The 20603-nt window shown below is 44.2% G+C and overlaps 1 protein-coding gene across 9 annotated transcripts in view; it reads right to left on the bottom strand.

Annotated features, from left to right (window-relative positions):
- Positions 1-5245: 5245 nt before the first annotated feature.
- The window catches only part of MFF (mitochondrial fission factor), a 51277-nt gene continuing 35919 nt past the window's right edge, over positions 5246-20603 (bottom strand). For 6 of the 9 annotated variants that reach the window (XM_068280513.1, XM_068280512.1, XM_068280509.1 and 3 more), the window contains 4 exons: positions 16392-16550; positions 16155-16214; positions 15100-15184; positions 5246-10447 (listed from right to left, as the gene is read on the bottom strand). In XM_068280513.1, the coding sequence (XP_068136614.1) occupies positions 10316-10447; positions 15100-15184; positions 16155-16214; positions 16392-16550 (436 nt within the window). In that variant the 3' untranslated portion in view covers positions 5246-10315. Of the gene's footprint in view, positions 10448-12721; positions 12911-15099; positions 15185-16154; positions 16215-16391; positions 16551-20603 lie in introns of those variants that run through there. The other 3 variants (XM_068280507.1, XM_068280514.1, XM_068280515.1) reach the window with 3 other exon arrangements.

The following is a 20603-nucleotide window of genomic DNA, read 5'->3' as shown; positions in this document are numbered from 1 at the left end:
ATGATAAATGGACATGGCCCCTGATGGGGGTCATGTCCATTAATTCCAGGCGCTGCTATTGGTGAGGGGAATGCTTCTTCACCAATCACAAATCGTCAAGTCCCGACGGGTACAAGCACAGTGGAGGTGAACAATGCATTAAAACATCCTGGAGCTGGTAAGAGGTTCCAGCACAACTTTTTAACCTTCCTGGCGGTAACCCCGAACTACGGGGGTAAGCCGTGCAGGTTTTCTCAAGCCCTGCTGGGCCGATTTGCGCAATTTTTGTTTTGCGGCACGCAGCTAGCACTTTGCTAGCTGCGTGAGCACACCGATCGCCGCCGCCCCACAATTCGCCACTATCCGCGTCGCTGCAGAGCCCCCCCCCCCCGACCCCTGCGCTGCCTGGCCTATCAGCGTCAGGCAGCACTGAGGGGTGGATCGGGACTCCCTTAGACGTCCCTTAGCCATGGCGACGGGGGAAGCCCTCCAGGAAATCCCGTTCTTCGAACGGGATTTCCTGATCACCGGAGGCTCGCTACATGATTTTAAAAAAATAAAAATAAACCGACTGCGCTGCCCCCTGGCGGTTTTTAATAGACCGCCAGGAGGGTTTTTAATGCTGCAGCTTGCTGCTAACAGGTTAAAGCAAATCTGAAGCGAAAATAATTTCATGAGATAATGAATTGTATGTGGAGTATGGGTAATAAATAGAACATTACTAGCAAAGAAAAGTGTCATATTTTTATTTTCCTTTATATAGCTTTATTGAAATAATTGCATTATACTGTCAAAGTTGCAGTTTACAAACCACACTGTCTTTTAAAGTGTACCAGAGACACCATAAAAGAGAACTTTGATACTTTCCCGGGGCTTCCTACAGTCCCATAAGCACCTAAGTCACGTCAGTTGGGGTCTTCTGTGTATGCGTGGAGGTCCGTACATGCGCAGAAGACCCTGACTGATGCCAGTTGCCAGAGCTGATTGCGGCTGAACAGAGGCACGAAGGAGGACGGCGAGGGACTATGGTGTCTCCAATACACTTTAAAAGACAGAGTGTGGTTTGTAAACTGCAACTTTGACAGAATGATGCAATTATTTAAATAAAGCTATATAACGGAAAATAAAAATATGAGACTAGTTACTGGGGTTGATGGCGGCTGAACCAAGGCACATGGTAGTGACTCAGCGGTGCTTATGGGGCTGGAAGAAGCCTCGGGTCAGTATCAAATCTTTCTTTTATGGCATTTCTGGTTTCCTTTGAGCTGTAAAACAGAGCAGCTCTAATGACCCTTTGAACTTTCCTGCAGTAAAACCTTATCTCAACCTTATCTGTTTTGAACTTTCCTGCAGTAAAACCTTATCTCAACCTTATCTGTTTCTAGGCTGTGCACGAGACACCTGTGCAGTAGAGCAGACCTGATCTCTTTAGGATCCAGGGGCTTTCCACTGCCGAGGGAAGTATCCCCCAGGGGCACTTTTTTCCCTTCAGGTACACTTTACACTAAAGTGACTAAGAGATGAGTACTAATAAAAGATTTATACAGTGGTCTGCAAAAGTATTCGGGCCCCCTTGAAGTTTTCCACATTTTGTCACATTACTGCCACAAACATGAATCAATTTTATTGGAATTCCACGTGAAAGACCAATACAAAGTGTTGTACACGTGGGAAGTGGAACGAAAATCATACAGGATTCCAAACATATTTAAAAAAAATAAAATAACTGCAAAGTGGGGTGTGCGTAATTATTCAGCCCCCTGAGTCAATACTTTATAGAACCACCTTTTGCTGCAATTACAGCTGCCAGTCTTTTAGGGTATGTCTCCACCAGCTTTGCACATCTAGAGACTGAAATCCTTGCCCATTCTTCTTTGCAAAACAGCTCCAGCTCAGTCAGATTAGATGGACAGCGTTTGAACAGCAGTTTTCAGATCTTCCCACAGATTCTCGATTGGATTTAGATCTGGACTTTTACTGTGCCATTCTAACACATGGATATGTTTTGTTTTAAACCATTCCATTGTTGCCCTGGCTTTATGTTTAGGGTCATTGTCCTGCTGGAAGGTGAACCTCCGCCCCAGTCTCAAGTCTTTTACAGACTCCAAGAGGTTTTCTTCCAAGATTGCCCTGTACTTGGCTCCATCCATCTTCCCATCAACTCTGACCAGCTTCCCTGTCCCTGCTGAAGAGAAGCACCTCCAGAGCATGATGCTGCTACCACCATATTTGACAGTGGGGATGATGTGTTTAGAGTGATGTGCAGTGTTAGTTTTCCACCACACATAGTGTTTTGCATTTTGGCCAAAAAGTTCCATTTTGATCTCACCAGAGCACCTTTTTCCATGTTTGCTGTGTCCCCCACATGGCTTGTGGCAAACAGGACTTCTTATGTTTTTCTGTTAACAATGGCTTTCTTCTTGCCACTCTTCCATAAAGGCCAACTTTGTACAGTGCACGACTAATAGTTGTCCTATGGACAGAGTCTCCCACCTGAGCTGTAGATCTCTGCAGCTTGTCCAGAGTCACCATGGGCCTCTTGACTGCATTTCTGATCAGCGCTCTCCTTGTTCGGCTTGTGAGTTTAGGTGGACGGCCTGGTCTTGGTAGGTTTACAGTTGTGCCATACTCCTTCCATTTCTGAATGATCACTTGAACAGTGCTCTGTGGGATGTTCAAGGCTTTGGAAATCTTTTTGTAGCCTAAGCCTGCTTTAAATTTCTCAATAACTTTATCTCTGACCTGTCTTGTGTGTTTTTTGGACTTCATGGTATTGTTGCTCCCAATATTCTCTTAAGACAACCTCTGAGGCCCTCACAGAGCAGCTGTATTTGTACTGAAATTAGATTACACACATTAGCACTCATCCGGGCAGCACGGTGGCGTAGTGGTTAGCTCTCTCGCCTTGCAGCGCTGGGTCCCTGGTTCGAATCCCAGCCAGGGCACTATCTGCAAAGAGTTTGTATGTTCTCTCCGTGTCTGTGTGGGTTTCCTCCGGGTACTCCGGTTTCCTCCCACATTCCAAAAACATACGGATAAGTTAATTGGCTCCCCCTAAAATTGGCCCTAGACTTCAGTACTTACACTACATAATATAGACATATGGCAATTGTAGGGATTAGATTGTGAGCTCCTTTGAGGGACAGTTAGTGACACGACAATATATATATACACTGTACAGCGCTGCGTAATATGTCGGCGCTATATAAATACTAAATAATAATAATAATAATAATCAGGCAATGTCTATGGACAACTGAATGCACTCAGACCAAAGGGGGCTGAATAATTACACACGCCTCACTTTGCAGTATTTTTTTTAAATGTTTGGAATCATGTATGATTTTTGTTCCACTTCTCATGTGTACACCACTTTGTATTCGTCTTTCACATGGAATTCCAATCAAATTGATTCATGTTTATGACAGTAATATGACAAAATGTGGAAAACTTCAAGGGGGACGAATACTCTTGCAAACCACTGTACATACTTGGAGCTTCCTCCAGCCCCCTCTGCAGAGATCACTCCCACACCATCCACCTTCTGGTTGGGGCGCACTGCACATGCACAGCCTGGCCACGTGCGCGTTCCCCCATGGCCTGGAGCGTTCTGCGCCTGCGCAATACTACTGCGATGGTACATATCGCTCCCAGCCGCAGGAGCGAGACGGGGGGCACTCGCAGCTGCACTGCGCATGCGTCGAGTGGCCTAACTTATGGGACTTCTACCGAGACATCCAGAAGGCGGATAAAGATGGTGTGGGAGCAATCGCTGCTGAGGGGGCTGGAGGAAGCCCCAGGTATGTATAAATATTTCATTAATACTCATCTCTGGTACACTTTAAGCTATTCAGAAAACAGGAATGTGTTCGACCAAATTACCGGTAGTTGACTAGCTCAGAAAAGCTCTTTTACATAGATAAACTTTTATTGACACAAGCTGCCTGCAAGTAGAGTGGACCTGATTATTTCCACCGGAGCCCAAGCAGAGAGCAGTTACTGCACATGTACGCGCAGCAGTTCCAGTAAATATGGGGCAAGACTGCTTGGGGATCCTAATGCTGAACCTGGATGCTTGAGGAGGACGAGGGAAGCCTCACTAGGATCCAGAGGTCTGCCCCTCCCGAAGTAAGTCTCCTGCTGATCTTGAAGCCATAGGCCCTGAACAAGATTTTACAAGATTAGCTGCATGCTTGTCTCAGGTGTGTGATTCAGACATAATGCCAGAATGATCTCTAGGGACTGGTATTGTTTAAAAGGAAATAAATATGGCAGTTTCCATATCCCTCACTTCAGGTTCTCTTTAAGACTCAAATCTCAAGGTTGATTGAACACAAGTATTGATAAGTGTACAGCTAGCTTAAAGGGAAGGTCCAAGCAAAAAAAAAAAAAAAAAAAAAATGAGTTTCACTTACCTGGGGCTTCTACCAGCCCCATGTAGCCATCCTGTGCCCTCGTAGTCACTCACTGCTGCTCCAGTCCCCCGCTGGCAGCTTTCTGACCTCGGAGGTCAGGGCCGCATTGCATACATTTTTACGCATTCCAGCTAGTGCAGGAACAAAAATTTACGCGTTGCACCACTAAAGCGTAAAAATGTATGTGTTAATGTTCCTGCACTAGCGGGAACGTGTAAAAATGTACGCAATTCGGCCCTGACCTCCGAGGTCAGAAAGCTGCCAGCGGGGGACTGGAGCAGCAGTGAGTGACTACGAGGGCACAGGATGGCTGCATGGGGCTGGTAGAAGCCCCAGGTAAGTGAAACTCATTTTTTTTTTTGCTTGGACCTTCCCTTAAGTGGCCCCCCATATTATTAAAACAGGCTAAAAGATTCCAACTACAGTAGGACCTCAAGGTCCTCACCCTTATTTTGGAGGGTAGTTATTCACCTCCAGTAGCTCAAGGCATGAATAAGCCCCTTGTCCATAACATCAGGGAAGGTAGGATGGCAAGCCTAATCAACATTGTCCAACTTGGTTGGACAGGTAATGCAATCTTACCAACAGTTGTGTAGCTAAAGAGCTGAGTGTCTCAATGCAAGTCTTACATTGGGGCTGCTTGAACACTCGTGTCAAAGACAAACCCAGAATCAGAGAGGTGTAAGCAGTGGGAGGGGAACAGTGTTACTGATCACCCCTATTCAGCCCTCACTATACATAGATAAATCTGCAGAAACTTTGCATACTACCGTATGTGCTGACCTGGAGGTTAAGTTGTATAAAACCTGAGACAAACAGGAATGGACAAATATAAAACAATACACAACAGGTACAACACCGCAGAGTTTCTTCATTTTATTCATCTTCTGTACACTTACATTACCCCTTATGAATATGTATTGTTGACAGGCAGGACATAAAAATGTATATAATAAAATAAAAAAAATACACTCAAACATGGAGATAAATAAGTTATAAAATAATTCTACAAAAAAATCCTTCAGGAATTTTAACAACCCCACACCAAAACCAAGCGTGCTTTGCAAAGTTTGTGTTATTAGCGAAAAATCACACATTTCCCAAGTCCTCCTTACAAAGCCCATTTCATCTTTTTCTTATTTTAGGTTTCATCATGGTTATCTTATAAACAGCCTGCAGGCCTGAAATGATGGTAAATGTTGCGATCACTATTGTATACAGTAGAATCCCTTTATAGTACTCTCCAATGGACCAGGAAAAGTAGTTTATCAGAATTGGTCATACATTGTATATTTATACAGACACATTTGCTGGGACCTGAGGACCAAGTTTACTATATCCAGAGGTTTACTATAACGAGATTCCACTGTAATAAAAAAATATGGTTTACCATATCTATTAAGTACATCAGCTCACCATACTAGGGCTAAATTCATTGCACAACACTATTTTACACCTTTGAAATGTCCATACAAAGTGAAGGTAGTGATTATATTATAATTTTTATTTATTTTTATTTTTAAAACTATACAGGAAAATAGATGTTTAAACTAGCATTCTATTTGCAACTCTATTCATTACAAATGACTGTAATAAAGAGATACATTTCCAAATGTTATTTTCCACATTGACCCATGCACTTCCAGGTTCCTTTTCCACATGTCATGGTGACCACAGAGTGACATCACAAAGGTTTAACATACTCATTTAGGCAGACTGCAAAATGGTTCATGTACTGCCCCGATCAGGTGCCTAATAGCAGGGAGTGTATTCTGGTTGCTCTATTATCCAACCAGTAGAAGTGTGCGAGCACATGCGTGGCAGTGGTTATCATCCGGTTTGGTTACTCTCCGGTAAGGAAAACAAAAAAAGGCACATGTCACGTTTAGTGGACGACTGTCACATGCTCAGAAGTACATACATGGGACCATCGCCAGTGTTGGATTCTTTCAGCCGAATGATAAACAAGCAGCTGGTAGTAAGGGCTGAGTTACACGGAATCAGTTGCCGCCAGCCATAACGCAACTTACAATCGATGTGCAGCCCAAGCCAAGGAAATGTTTCTCTAGGAGTCCGTTTACATCTACGCATTTTTAACTGAAGGCTTTTGCATAGCACTCCATGGTGGAACAACTGACCCGTTAAAAGGTGTCAGTTTTTAAGCATTTAGTGTAAACCAGCCCTTCAAGGGAACCTGAACTGAGTAAAATTATTTACAATAAACACATGAGGTAACTTCAAATATACATTACATAGTTACCTTGCCATCAGTTCATCTCAGAAGCTCACCATTTTCTTCTGACAATAATCCCTTCCAGTTCTGACATTTTGTCCGAACTGAAATAGATCAGTTGCTGTCAGTTATAATTCAGTTGCTTTCAGTTATAGCTGAGAGGACAACTGATGTGCCAGGTAATGTCCATGTTTCCCTATGGCTCAAGTGGGCGATGTTACAGTTTAACAGTGTTCTGACGAGAAAGCGGTTATGGGGAAATGGCAATTTTCAAAATGGAGGATGGAGAATTCCATTGATCGCAGTGGACAAACGTAACACAAGAGAGGAGAAAGATTGATGAGTAGACTACGCAGGAGGTAAGTATTTTTCTTTAAGTGAAATGCTGTCGGCTATCTGTGTAAAAGAACCCTTCAGTAGAAGTTATGTGTACACATAGCTGGTCTAAAAGCAGGTGGACGTTGTAAATGGCAGGCTCAGATTAAAACACTATCAAGAAAAATTAGGATTTGGAAGTTGGTAAACTTATGCTACGTACACACATGCGACAAGGACCGTTCGTTGTCAACGACGAACGAACTTTTAATTGATGAAAGAACGACCTAAGTAAAGTTAGTTTTAAAAGGTGTGTAACGATCTGATCATTAGAACGAACGTTACATCACGTAAAAGCAACTATTGCGCCTGCGCATAAAAATGAAAAGTTCCATGGAGAAATAGTAAAATGCGCATGTCAAGTCTAGTACGAACGACAGTTTCCAACAATGTACTACTTTTGCAAACGATCGTTGTTGGAAAAAATCCGCCAAGCTAGATTGTTCGTTTTTAACGATCTAGCTCGTCCTTCGTTAGACTTAATAGTCGTTGGCTGCTATTTTTTAAACGATCGTCGTTTGTAACGATCGGGGAACGATCGTTTCAAACGACTATAGTCGCATGTGTGTACGCACCTTAAGAATACGAAGTATAGCCAGTTCTAATGACGCAATAGATGTATTTGTCGAGTGTGAGAGAATATATAGAACAGGGCTTCCCAAATGTGCCCTTAGGACATACAACACTGCTAATATGGTCTATCCTGGCAAGTAATCCACAATGCTAAGATAACAAATGTTCTACCTGTTCAAGATTACCTACAGCTGCTGTGATCCGAGGACAGGTCTTGGACACCATTATTAGGACATAGCTTGTGTGACCAGAAGGTGGAGTAGGGAAGCATCGGTTTGATAAAAAAAAAAAAAAAAAGCTGGACAGGGGCTTTAGGTTTTCAGGAGAGTATATTACAGTCATTGTGGCATAAATATACACACGTAGGCCAAGTATGCATGTGAACATAATGGACTGGCCCCTCCCCCCAGCCTGCTCTTGGGGAGTAATAGTGGTCAGAAAAAGTGAACCCAGACCCAAAGTATTTATGACAGGGTCAGGTGACGTCTGTGCAGGCAAACCCAGTCTCTTTCTTCCTCCTTCTCTGCATGTAGCATGGAAGTGTTGTGTGCTTGCCTCTGTATGGATCACTGGAGTGTCTACAGATAATGCACAGCCCAACTTTTATCTTAAGTCTGTCCACAGCTGCGCTGTACACTGTCAATTATCTCAGGTCCTGACCTTTTATTACTGAGATTTCAAAAGAGAAATGCTTTTCTCTTCATTTAAATTTTAAGATGGCTGTAAAACTTACTTTATAGACAGACCCGAGTACCTACAGTAGAACTAGTGCAAAGCCTGAGCAGGTTACAAAGAAAGAGGTGAAATTAAAGGAACCTTTCATTTCCCCAAAGAATACTACCACTATAACAGTCCATTGTTCCCCCTGGAGGTACTTGTAATAACCCTCACACCAATTCCTGTGCTTCATGAGCATTCCTAAATCTGTAGTACCAAGGAGCTAGGCCCAACCCCAAACCATGTAACAGCCCAATGCCACAGCCTTGGTGACCAGTAGAGGCTCTAGGAGTGGACGTCTGAATAACTGTAGTTGGTGGCCTGTTTCCAGGTTTGGCAAGTTGACATACTCCAGTAGAAAGTATTCTGCAGATTGTGGGGCAGGGAATGTATTGGAGCTCAATCTGAACAAAATCATAGATAACACCAGGTGCTTTCATTTTATCTGTACTGCTGATTTGGTCTCATACTCTGATAAAAAACGTTTGAGATTCTAGTGTCCCAATATTCCACACCTGCACTAGCTCCAGGTCTTTGTAAAAACACTGTACCAAAACATACTTTTCCATCTCTGTCCTTACACAAACATTCAAAATAAAGCACATGGTGCACTAGGGCAGTGCACAAAACAGCGTCAGGCACATACGTCACTAAAGAGTACTAAGAGAGCACTTTAAAATACATAGTACATGTCACCAAGAATGGGGTGTGCAAATGTACATTAAACAGCCACCAGTGTATGACACACTTGTAGAAACATTACTTTGCTTTAGCTATAAACAGCTAAGCCTGACATTTTATAGTGGCAATATTTGTTTCTCTGCAGCTTGAAATTAAAATGGATTCAGAAGGCTAAAGCCAGAAATATTTACAAGTCCCATTATACAGATAATCATATACCCCATGAGCAATCTTACAAAGCAACTTCCGCCAAAATAGACTGCTTGAATTTTGACATTTGAAAGTAATAAGACCCAGCCCCCTTTAGCTTGTAAAGTGAACCACACATAAATGTGCGAGAAGCTTCAGAAGGAAGATTTCAACCAGCGGTTTCTTGTGGCACATTAGATCCAAGATTATAATGTTACTGCCCCGGATCTAGTATACAAGTCGGGATTCACTGCTGAGCTATCCCTTGTTCCCTAACAAAGCACACAAGACTATACAGAGAATCGTGCATGGCAAGGGATGCCTTTTGTGACCACAGAGGGAAGTCACCAAACTTAACAGGTCTTAAACAAAGCAATCTATTTCTGAGAGAGTCTCTTTCAATGTATATTGAGCCCATTTCTTGTAGGCCAGGAATGATTCTTACATGCCCTGTATGAACAGTAAAGCAGAACTTCAAGCAAAAAAATATTATTTTACCTTCCATATATAGAAGTCATCTACATTGTAAAAACAAACTATTTCATATTAGGGAGTGCAGGAACAGTGCTTGTTGGCAATGTTTATGTCATGTTTTTGAAGGGCTGTTATGTGTCTCAAGTGAAGCCCCAGCCACTTCCTTGCATGCCTATGAATGAAGTGAGAGGGAGTCACCTTACCCTACCCCATATCTTCTGGAAAGAAATGTATTAAGATGCACTGCATCATGGGATACTCTTTTATACAAGTATTTAAAGCACTGGGAGTTTTTATTTTTACAACACAGATACTGCCCAATCAGAGAATGATATATACATTTTTGGGGGGAAATGGTGAACCTGGAGTTCTGTCTTAAGCCTCACTCTCAGAGACGGCACATACCCCTCTTGAACATGAATATAGACATTTTACTAAAGCCCAAACACAGCCAGGATTGCATGCACACAATGCAGGCCAGCTGGGCCCAATGAAAAGAAACCAGAAGTAGCAGTGCAGAGTGGGGAGTTTCCACACAGATTCCTGCTGCTGGCAGACACACTGTGCTGAGGACACGGGGTCTCCATCTTCTGAGACAGTTTTTCCCCGCAGGTCTGGTGGTTTGTTTTTTTGAAATTGTCTGTACAGACGGCCCCTCACAGATGATCACTGGAAACTCTTAACGTCTGAACCAGAACCAACTGTTGAGAAGCCAAAAGGCCACTGTGATGGAATACATGACCATCTCTCGCTTGACTCGCTCCTTGTTCTCCTCTTCTAGAAGGAGAAGACGCCTGTTCAGCTTGATGATCTAAGAGTTAGGAAGGAAGATAGAAGACCCCTTTAAACATAAATGCCCAATGTACAAGATATCTGCAGCACAATTTATTTACCGTTTGCACACTCCTACATACACAGATATTCACTACATAACAGTCAAACGAAGGCAGTCCATCCAGAATTCAGCAAATGTTCTTAAACTGAATTACAAGCGAGAGATATTCCTCACGAAACCAGGCGTGATTTTAGGCCACAGGTGTCAAACTCAAGGCTGCGGACCAGATGCGGCCTCCTTGCTATTTTATGTGGCCCTTGAGAGCTTCAAATATGCATCATTGTAAGCCGTAAAAGCACAACAGCACATGGCCCTCCCATCCAAAGGAGCACACTGGTGACAGTGTTACATTGTCAGTTTTGGGTTGCAGCAACAACCAATGGGACAACCCAGCAAAAGTACCAAGAGGCCCCCTCCTGGGATCAAAGTGGCTGGTAATACACATACCTTCCCACAACCCCTAACATTGCAGAGTAGAGCACGGAGCAGTGTAATATTTACCTGCTCCAGCAATGCATCAGGTCTGTACTGTTCTTCCGAGCAGCTGCACACACTGTGTTTCCATACCTCCTGCTTCCAATCACATGGCATGCATTTGGAGCCAGAGGTATGCTGCATTGAGCTTGTGGCTGTCAGAATGATCAGAGGAGTCCCAAAGCAGCACTGGAACAGGTGGATATTAAAATTCTCCAATGCTCTACAGAAGGGTGAGGAGAAGGCTCCCAGTCTCGCCTTTAATTTGAAACAAATTTGTCCCATGACTATGTTTTAGATTTTGGCCCCTCACGTGTTCTTGGCAGCTACACGACATTCAGAGGCCTCGTTGTTACGTATGCATTTTAAAGTCTAGCCTTGTAGCTTAATGGTGCATACACACATGCAATTTTTCATTGGCCGATGTTACCACTTTAAATTTAGTATGAGAGTTTACCTAAACAATCTGCTCATAGTATTCAATATCTGTTGACCCTCAAACTACACAGCTGTGTAAATTAATAATCCTATATAATAATAGGCAACTGTCCCTGCGTACAGCAGGGACAGTTGTCTCTGTGTAGCTGGGTCCGTGCTTTTTGCTAATGCACACCCCAAGACTAATAACCTAACACAGGGAGTTAAGATCAGGGCTGTGAAGTTGGAGTCGAGGAGTCTGTGTTTTCATAAACTTCGGAGTCGGATGACTTTTGTACAAAATCCAATGACCTGGTAAGTATTAGGAGTCAGAGTCTGAGCCATTTTCGGTACCTGGAGTCAAAGGTTTCATAAAGTGAGGAGTCCACAGCCCTTGTTAAGATGCATTTTGACAAATGTTTGAGGGTGCAAACATGTCTTACTCATTTACACAAAGTTTGCTAATGCTTACCAATTTGACAGCAATCTAACAGGGCAAAGGAGAGAGTGCTAAATTAAACCTGACCAAAATAATATGAAGAATGGGAGCGTGACCATGAGCGCCCACACACATGCTCAGAGGCCACCGACCTGGCCAAGTCACAGCTGCTATGGAGGGAACCCCAGGATACTGCCTGAGAGCAGAGCTACGGGGCAAGAGACACATAGGCTTCCAGGGGCTGGAGGAAGAATTAAAATTGCCAGATGTTTCCTTTAAGTCTGCTACACACTTTCGATTATGATTGGCCAATCACTGACCTATTTTACCACCTCCATGTAGTATGAGGGTTTACATACAGAATCTGCTCATAGGCCTTGATTCATAAAGCATTCCCGCATGCGGTTATGCTGATTTTACTGAGCACTCAGCAAAATGTCAATTCATAAAAGCTGTTACCGCATGAAAAGCTGAAATTCCCGAGCAGTGCGGTAGATTAAAATAAACAAGTGTCAGCGCCAAGGCAGAAGGCGACCGCAGCCGAGAAGGACAATGTCCAAAAGTCCACACAAGCAATGAATATATAAAGTCAGCGCAGGTCTATAGTAATACAGATTTCGTCATTTTCTGGTATACAGGATCTTCGAACAAAAAGGTAAAGAAGCAAGGCTTACCAGATTCCAACAACCCACATTATAAGGTTGTAAGCGAGTTTGATAGATGGTCCGCAGAACGTTCAAATGGTGTCGTTTCACCAGCGATGTTGCACACCACAAATTCCTCCGGAATATATTAGATATCCTGAGGTCGCAGAGACTCGCCAAAGGGGAGTCCAGTAGGATAGTGACATAAAAGAGATGTACGGCACATCTAAGTGTAAACCGTCTTTATTACATAACAAGTAAAACAATTTAAAAACAAGGATAAAAGAAACTCACATACGGGGCCCGTGCACTGGGAACCCCGAAAAAGTAGCACGCATAAAATGGTCAATAGAAGACCTCAAATAAAATGGTGCCGCCTGTCGCCTTTCCGACCGGTTTCGCAATCTTGCGTCATCAGGGGAGAATCTGGTAAGCCTTGCTTCTTTACCTTTTTGTTAGAAGATCCTGTATACCAGAAAATGACCAAATCTGTATTACTATAGACCTGCGCTGACTTTATATATTCAGTGCGGTAGATTACCGCCTTGTGTGGCGATTATCTCAACACATGTCACTAAATGTCAATTCCTAAAGATTAGAGCAGGCGGTAAGGACACTGAGAATATCGCCTGCTATGAAGTGGTGATAAGACTGTGATAAGTGCAGGGATGAATGGAGACTCAGCAGAAGCAGTGAGAAACAGGCAGCAGCAGAGCGATCGGTACAAACAAGGCTTCCCCTGAATACCCTAGGCTGTGTTTTTAACCTCTTGGGTACCTGTTTTTCAGATGTATATTTGCTGGAGATGAAAATCAAGCCTGGCATTTGTAAAGTTTCTTAAAGTTCTTCTAAGCTATTAAATAGAGTGTTTAGAAAGACTAATAGACAGATTCAGGGCAAGGAGAGGCAGTAAAACTAGACATGCACATCTAAGAGGGAAGTTGGGGATGCCTCTTTTATTGTAATGCTGTCTCTGCACGGAGAACAGCCAAATGTAACAAATTAGCCAGCTGCCCATTAATGTAACAAGTCTGACAGTTCAGTTCGGTAAATCTCCGCATTTCTACGCACCTGTGAAAAGGTTTATGAATTAGCACACAGAAGTCTCAGGCCCCGTTCACACTGCACGCGTTTCCAGCCGCGTTTTGGAAACACGTGCAGGAGGCCGACACGCACGACATCAGACAGTGCATAGAGTGCAATGTCTGATGTTCACACTGCATGCGTTCCGTACCTGTGCGGTCCGGGAACGCATGCTGCACGCATTTTTTGCCAAAACGCGCGGCTGCCCCATTCACTTTTCAGTGATGGGATCAGCCACGCAACGCATACAAACGCGGATGGCGTACGTTCGCATGCGTTGCGTTCCGCACGTGTGGCCATCCGTGTTTGTAATGTGAATGGGGCCTAAAATACCGAATGCTGTATTTTCCCTCCCAGATTTTTTTTTACAGCAAAGCCTTTTATGAAATCGAGGCCATAGTATCCAATATCTGTTGACTCTCATACTACACGGTGGTGGTAAAATTGGTCAGTGATTTGCCAATAACTGAAAATGTGTACCAGCCTTGACATTGCTTCTATAATGCTATTTGCATAAAGCCTGGAACACACTTTCAATTACAATTGGCCAAACACGGACCAATTTTACCACGACCCTGTAGTATGAGGGATTACCTAAAAAATCTGCTCATAGTATTCAATATCTGTTGACCCTCATAATACATGGAGGTGGTAAAATTGGTAAGCGGTTGGCCAATTATATTGAAAGTGTGTACCAGGCTTTAGGGTGCATACACACTTCCAATTTTGATTGACCAATCACTGAACAATTTTATCACCTCCATGTAGTATGAGGGTCAACAAACGGAATACTATGAACAGATTGTTTAGGCAAGCAGTGGTAAAACTGGCCTGTCAAAATTGGATGTGTGTACCAGGCTTTAACATGCCTGGTACACGCCAGCTTGGTTAATGTCTGCAAACATTAACGTCCTTTCGTAAATATACTCCATATAGTCAGTAGAGATCGCTGGTGGGGGGAAAAAAAAAAAAAAAAAAGGAGGAAGACAGCAAAAAAAAGTGTCATTTGGTCACAATTTTCTCTAAACTGCACCTTCAGAGATCTTAAATCTTCTTCCTGGTCCCTGTGAGCCACGAGAGGAAGCTGGACAGCTCCTTTTCTAAGTTGCCCAATGCACCCCTCCCCTTCCTGTCACAGGAGCTATGGATGGGTGAACAGGGTGACGTTTTGTGACAGAGCCACTACACCAGAGTTCCCCAACCCTATCCTCAAGGCCCACCAGCAGTGCATGTTTTGCAGGAAACCACAAACATGCACAGGTGAGGTAATTAGAGTCTCAGCAGAGCTGATTAACTACCTGTGTGGATTTCCACAAAACATGCCCTGTTGGTGGGCCTTGAGGACAGGGTTGGGGAACACTGCACTACACTATCACCTCTCCATATTTTCTCTGACAAACACAAAAGCCTAGTATTCTCCTTTAACGGTCACTCAGCAGCACAGCCACCACACAATCAGGAAGAAGATGGCTTCAAATGTATGAAGATGTCGAGCAGAAATTCTGAACATGATTATACATACTCTCTCCCCACAGGTGGCATAACATTTCCCAGCGTTGGTAAGGACCTACCTGTCTTCTAAGTGAGGCTGCATCCACTAAAGTTAGGTCATCTGGAGCTCCATCCAGTGTGGTGTCTAATGCCGATACTGCATACCTGTAGAGGGCACAGAATGCACAGCTGTGAGTGACAGAGAAAGGATGCTGTGCAGGAAGCAGTGACAAGCTACACAAACATACCAAGTGCAGTAAAGCACAAGGAATATGTGTGATCCTTGTACAGACCTACACAGTGACACTGATGCAAGACCAGCACTGAAGCCCCGAAGCAAGACCCAAAAGTATTTCAGACATATAATAAAAAGCAGTCCACCCACTGTAGTGGATTTTACGAAACCATAGCTTTATTCTGCCTCTTAGGGATGCTAGTAGCGAAATCCCAGGTCAACTATATGCTACAGCTGTTACAAAGGAGTCACATGCTCCATACTACAGCTTCTGCTTATTTCACCTTATGCAGTGTAACAATTGGTGGAGTCCCTGCTGCAGCAGGGGAGTCAGATTTCCCACACAGAAGCTCCAGCAGGTCTCAAAGAGGTACAAGAAACCAGTAATACATTCAGTGTGCCAAAGTTCACCCTTGATAGAACTGTTGCTTTTGGGAGGACTGACAATTAATGGAAAGCTGAAGTGAGAAAGATATGGAGGCTGACATTTATCTCCTTTTAAACAATACCTCTGCCTCTAATACTTTTAGCCACAGATCCTGAACAAGCATGCATGCAGATCAGATGACAGAAACGTGACAAGATTAGCCACATGTTTGTTTCTGGTGTACGATTCAGACACTTCTGATGCCAGAATGATTAGCAGGACATCCAGGCAACTGGCATTGTTCAAAAGGAAATAAATACAGCAGCCTCCATATACCCCTTGCTTCAGGTTCCATTTAAATCCTACAGTTATGAAAGTAATTGTCAGTATAGGATTCTTGGCTTTAGATGCTTCAATGTGATCATTAAAAGTGTCATTGTACATCAGGCAAAAGCAAAAATCAACAGACTTTCCAGTGTCTAAGCAATCCAGATTGTTAAGCAATACATTGACAGGAATAGAGTGTAAATTACCTGGTATTATCATGATGGGGAACAAGAGCAGAGGCTGAGGACCCTCCACGCAAGACAGGCCTGGAGTTATCAGAAAGGGAGAAAAAAGGACAGAAAGGGCAGGAGTGAACACAAGAAGGACAGGAACCAGAGGCACGCACTGATTGTACACATGGGAATCACAAGGGCCCACACACATACATTAATCATTGGAAGCACTGCATGTTTGGGCAGAAAGGGAACAGGGAAGACATTCACCTGCGGTTGTCATCCAGCACATCGAGGACCTGCTGATATGCCCTGCGGGTGGAGGTCTGGATGAGCGACAGAATGCCACGGGCAGAGAAAGGATCTGCTCCATCTGCAGGGGATGAGGGAGCAGGGCACGGGCGGCCTGTGGGGGCAGGTGTAGTCGGGCTGACCGGAGGAGAGCAGCAAAGAGAAACACAGAGGTCAGACTGTGTGTGTGTGTGTGTGTGTGAGGCAGAGACAGTGACATGAACAGGCATCATGGAAGCAGCATAAATGTGGGATGTCAGAAAGAAAGAGGAACGACAGCAGAAATGCATGAAAAGAGGGAGGAGAAGATTTGTATGGTGTGTGGACAGGACCAAAAGAAAATAGAAAAAATGACAGGTAGAGAATAATGGTACAGGTAAAGTGTGGATAACATACGAGGGACAGAAAGGCTCACCAATAGGAAACAAGACAGACTCGTAAGTTACACTATAAGAGCAGAAAGAGGCTGGGCAACAGCTGATGCATGCGCCCACTGAGGAGAGCTAAGCTGGCAGTGCCATGCGGAGGGTACAACATGAGGGAACAGAGAGCCAATCCTCAGGCAGGAGAAATGAAGTCATTCAGAATTGTACAATTATACTAACGACTAAAGTCTGATACACAAGATGGAATATTCACTTCAAAGCCTATTCCAGTGCGTGATCTGATACTCAGAGCTGACATTGATCGGATATAGAAGAAAGCGGGTACACATGACATTTTTTCAAATTCCACGAGATTTCCCATCAGGTTTCTGACTGGATATCGATCGAAAATGAATCGAAAGGGCATGCACATGGAACAGGTAGTCTGCGGTTAATGAACGAGATAGGGACTGTATGTTTGTTCTCAACCTGAATCTGTCCATAAGTGGAAACACTGTGCCATCTCTGTCCCCTGTACCTCGAATGTCCCCCTCTGTGTCACCTGTCTTTAGTGTCCCTCTCTGTGCTAGCTCTGCCCACACACACAGTCCCCCTATTCTGTCAGTGTGCCCCTCTGTGCCAACCCTGCCTTCACTCTGTCACTCTGTCCCACCTTTCCTCCCCCTTTGTGCCTGCTTCGGTCCCCCTTTCTGTCCTAGTGGTGAATGTAATGTAATGAGCCAATTTCGCTTACACAGTGCAGAGGTTGGGCTGAGGGTCCCAGTGCTGGATCACAGGTTCGCTTTAAAAACGCATAAAATGCGTGTGCAGAACTTGGAGCTCGCTATGTAGTGTAGTGTACCGCAACAATGGCATTTTACAGAGTTTAAACATTTTTTCTTAGAATGTGTTAAAAATTGATTTTCTCAAAAACGACAAGGTTTTTTTTCCATATCGGCGGGTCATTCGCAAGTCGGGGACTTCCTGTGTTTCAACTGATTATTTTCCAGCATGTCTGTTCTGCTTCCGATCAAGAAAGAGACGGATTTTGAGCTGCGATTGGTCGCTGTAATTGGTAGGCTGTATATTTTTTTATTGATCTTCTCATTCTGAAATAGGATCTGAAGTGAGAATTGCATGGTGGGTACCAGCCTTAGTGAGTTCACATTCTTCACCTGACATTTCCAGCATTATACAGTATGGGAAATGCTGGATGACGCATGGACCTCCTAATAGAGTAATGCACTAATCAGCAAAGCAGCAAAAGTAAAATCCTCTGCAGAAGGTAATGATCTACATAGAACTGTATATCCAAATACACATACACATATGTATACACCGATAGCAGATTTACATATACATTACATAGGAAATAAAGCAGCACATCAGACCTTTTACCAGCGAGAATAAGCAGGAGGCAATGGCCCGGCAGCACATGCTATCAGTAGCCATACCAGGTCCGGATGTCACCTCCAGAAAGTGCAGCATAAGATCACACACTAACTGTACTTCTAGCAAACAAGCTGCAGTCTGTGCTTATCTCTGCCAGAATAATGTATTTATTTTAATCCAAAAGATTGCAAATTCTGCTGCTGGGTTAAAATGACTTTCCAAATTAGTATAAAGGAGGCCACACATCTACCAATTTTGCAGCACGATCAACCATCCGATTAGATCATTTTATCAAATCAGTCTAAAGGCGCGTACACACGCCTGATTTATTCAAACAACAGGTCGTCAGACCCAACCGCAGGGCGGCTGTTCTAGTGACAGTTTCCCTGTGTGTACAGTCTGTTGGCAGGCTGATAAGGCTGGTTTTTACTGATCCGCTGAGCAGATCAGTCAAAACCAGCCTTATCAGCCTGCCGACAGACTGTACACACAAGGAAACTGTCGGCAAAACGGCCACCCCGCGGGTATGTCTGACGACCCATCGTTTGCAGGAATCTAGCGTGTGTACGCTCCTTAAATCTATTGAATGCGTCAATCAGAAATTCTGGAAAGATTTTTGTCAAAAGTGCTTTATCGCGTGTGCGGCACTAATGGCTTTAGATATCACAACGTCTGATGAATGTAATGGACGCCGCCTGGCTGACCATCCCCCAAATGTAAAGGTCTCGCACCGGTGCCCGTACGGGGTAAAATCTCACCTGCCCCATTGCCTGGCTGTGTGCGCGACTACACATATACACACACACACACACACACACACACACACACACCATGTGGTGGCACTGAAGTGCGACTGCAGACACAGGGGTGTTGGCGGCGGAGGAGGCTGGAAGTCGCGGTACAGGTGAGATTTTACACCACACAGGCACCAGGGGGAACATTTACATTTGGATACAGCCAGCCAGGTGACATCATTAGGCCAATTCCTAATAAATTTAATGCTGAAAGCTATTGGGAATCGGCCTGCGGTGTATGGGCAGGTAACATCTCTCTAGGTCTATCTGCCCATACAGAGCTAGATGTATGGGCACCTTAGCATAACATCTGCAAACACTAACCACAGTGTACAGGTTGATACTGTTTCATTTTTGTAATGTAAACACTGGCAGAGATAAGCTTGTGTTTCCAGCCACACAAAAAAATAAGAAATAAAAGTACATTGCATTATTGCTATAAACTGACAAAATATTGAGTAAATACATAATCTGTAGTTGCCTGCATTGAAAACTGCATGTGAAAATGAGTAAATGATTAGTTCGGGTTGAACTGCACCCCACCCTTTCAACTTCCAAGCTTTCTTTGCCAATAGCTTGCTGGACGTTCCCCATTGTGTTATTAGTCACTACTGCATCATGGACTGTTTATGTGCGATATGTTAAAAAAGTTATATATACACGATGCCCACGAGGGTGTGCTAATCAGTGTAAAAGAGTTAAATAAAGATGACAGCCACTATATGGCTCTGACTTTAGGTTCCCTATAACCGCAATAATCACTATAAGTGAGGTTTTCTGGGACTTTTCTCATGCAGAGACTGCACCTGTCTCTTGGGGCTCTTACAGGAAACCTGAAATAAACAAATATAAAATCTTTATACATACCTGGGGCTTCCTCCAGCCCCCCCCCCCCCCCACCGATCGCTCACACGCCGTCTACCTCCGCCTCTTCGTTTTGGTAGAAGCCTCCTTAGCTTGGCACCACACGCCTGTGGCTGCAGCGCTCTGCACCTGCGCAATACTACTGCCCAGGGCCAGAACGCTACCAGCCATGGGAGCGAGATGGGTTTGCGCGCATGGGCGAACTGCGCCAACTGGCCAAGCTAACGTGGCTTCTACCGGCCATACGAGAAGGTGGAGGAAGACAGCGTGGGAGCAATCGGTGCACAGGGGGCTGAAGGAAGACGCAGGTATGTATACATTTTTTTATATTTGATTATCTCAAGTACACTTTACGTTTATGGGAGGACTGTTTACTGTCAACATAAAGGTTCCCCTGGTGGCCGCAATATCAAAAGCTCTTTTTCATAATTAAAGGGAAATGTTAAGTGAAAAGGTTAGTGCCCAGTTATTTACCTGTGGCTTCTTCTTTCTGGTCCCTCGCCGTCATTCTGCACTGCTCTGTTGCCCTGGTGTCCCCCCTCTGTAAGCTGAACTACTCGGCGTGTTGCTGCCCACTGTGCATCTGCAGTGCCAGCTGCTCCCCTTCTCAATCGCGCTCCTGTGGCTGCGAGCGTACTGCACATGCGCAGTAGTCATTTTTACTTACTGCCCATGCGCAGTACACACCCAAGCAATGAGAGTGATTGAGGAGGCGCATGGCACAAGGGGGCGCATGCAGCTTTTGGAGGGGGACACTGGGGCAGGGACCAGGAAGA

This window comes from Hyperolius riggenbachi, chromosome 4, assembly GCF_040937935.1.
Source record: "Hyperolius riggenbachi isolate aHypRig1 chromosome 4, aHypRig1.pri, whole genome shotgun sequence".
Classification (NCBI taxonomy): domain Eukaryota; kingdom Metazoa; phylum Chordata; class Amphibia; order Anura; family Hyperoliidae; genus Hyperolius; species Hyperolius riggenbachi.
The sequence above is the reverse complement of the archived record's forward strand: the minus strand, read 5'-3'. Positions and strand labels throughout refer to the sequence as shown.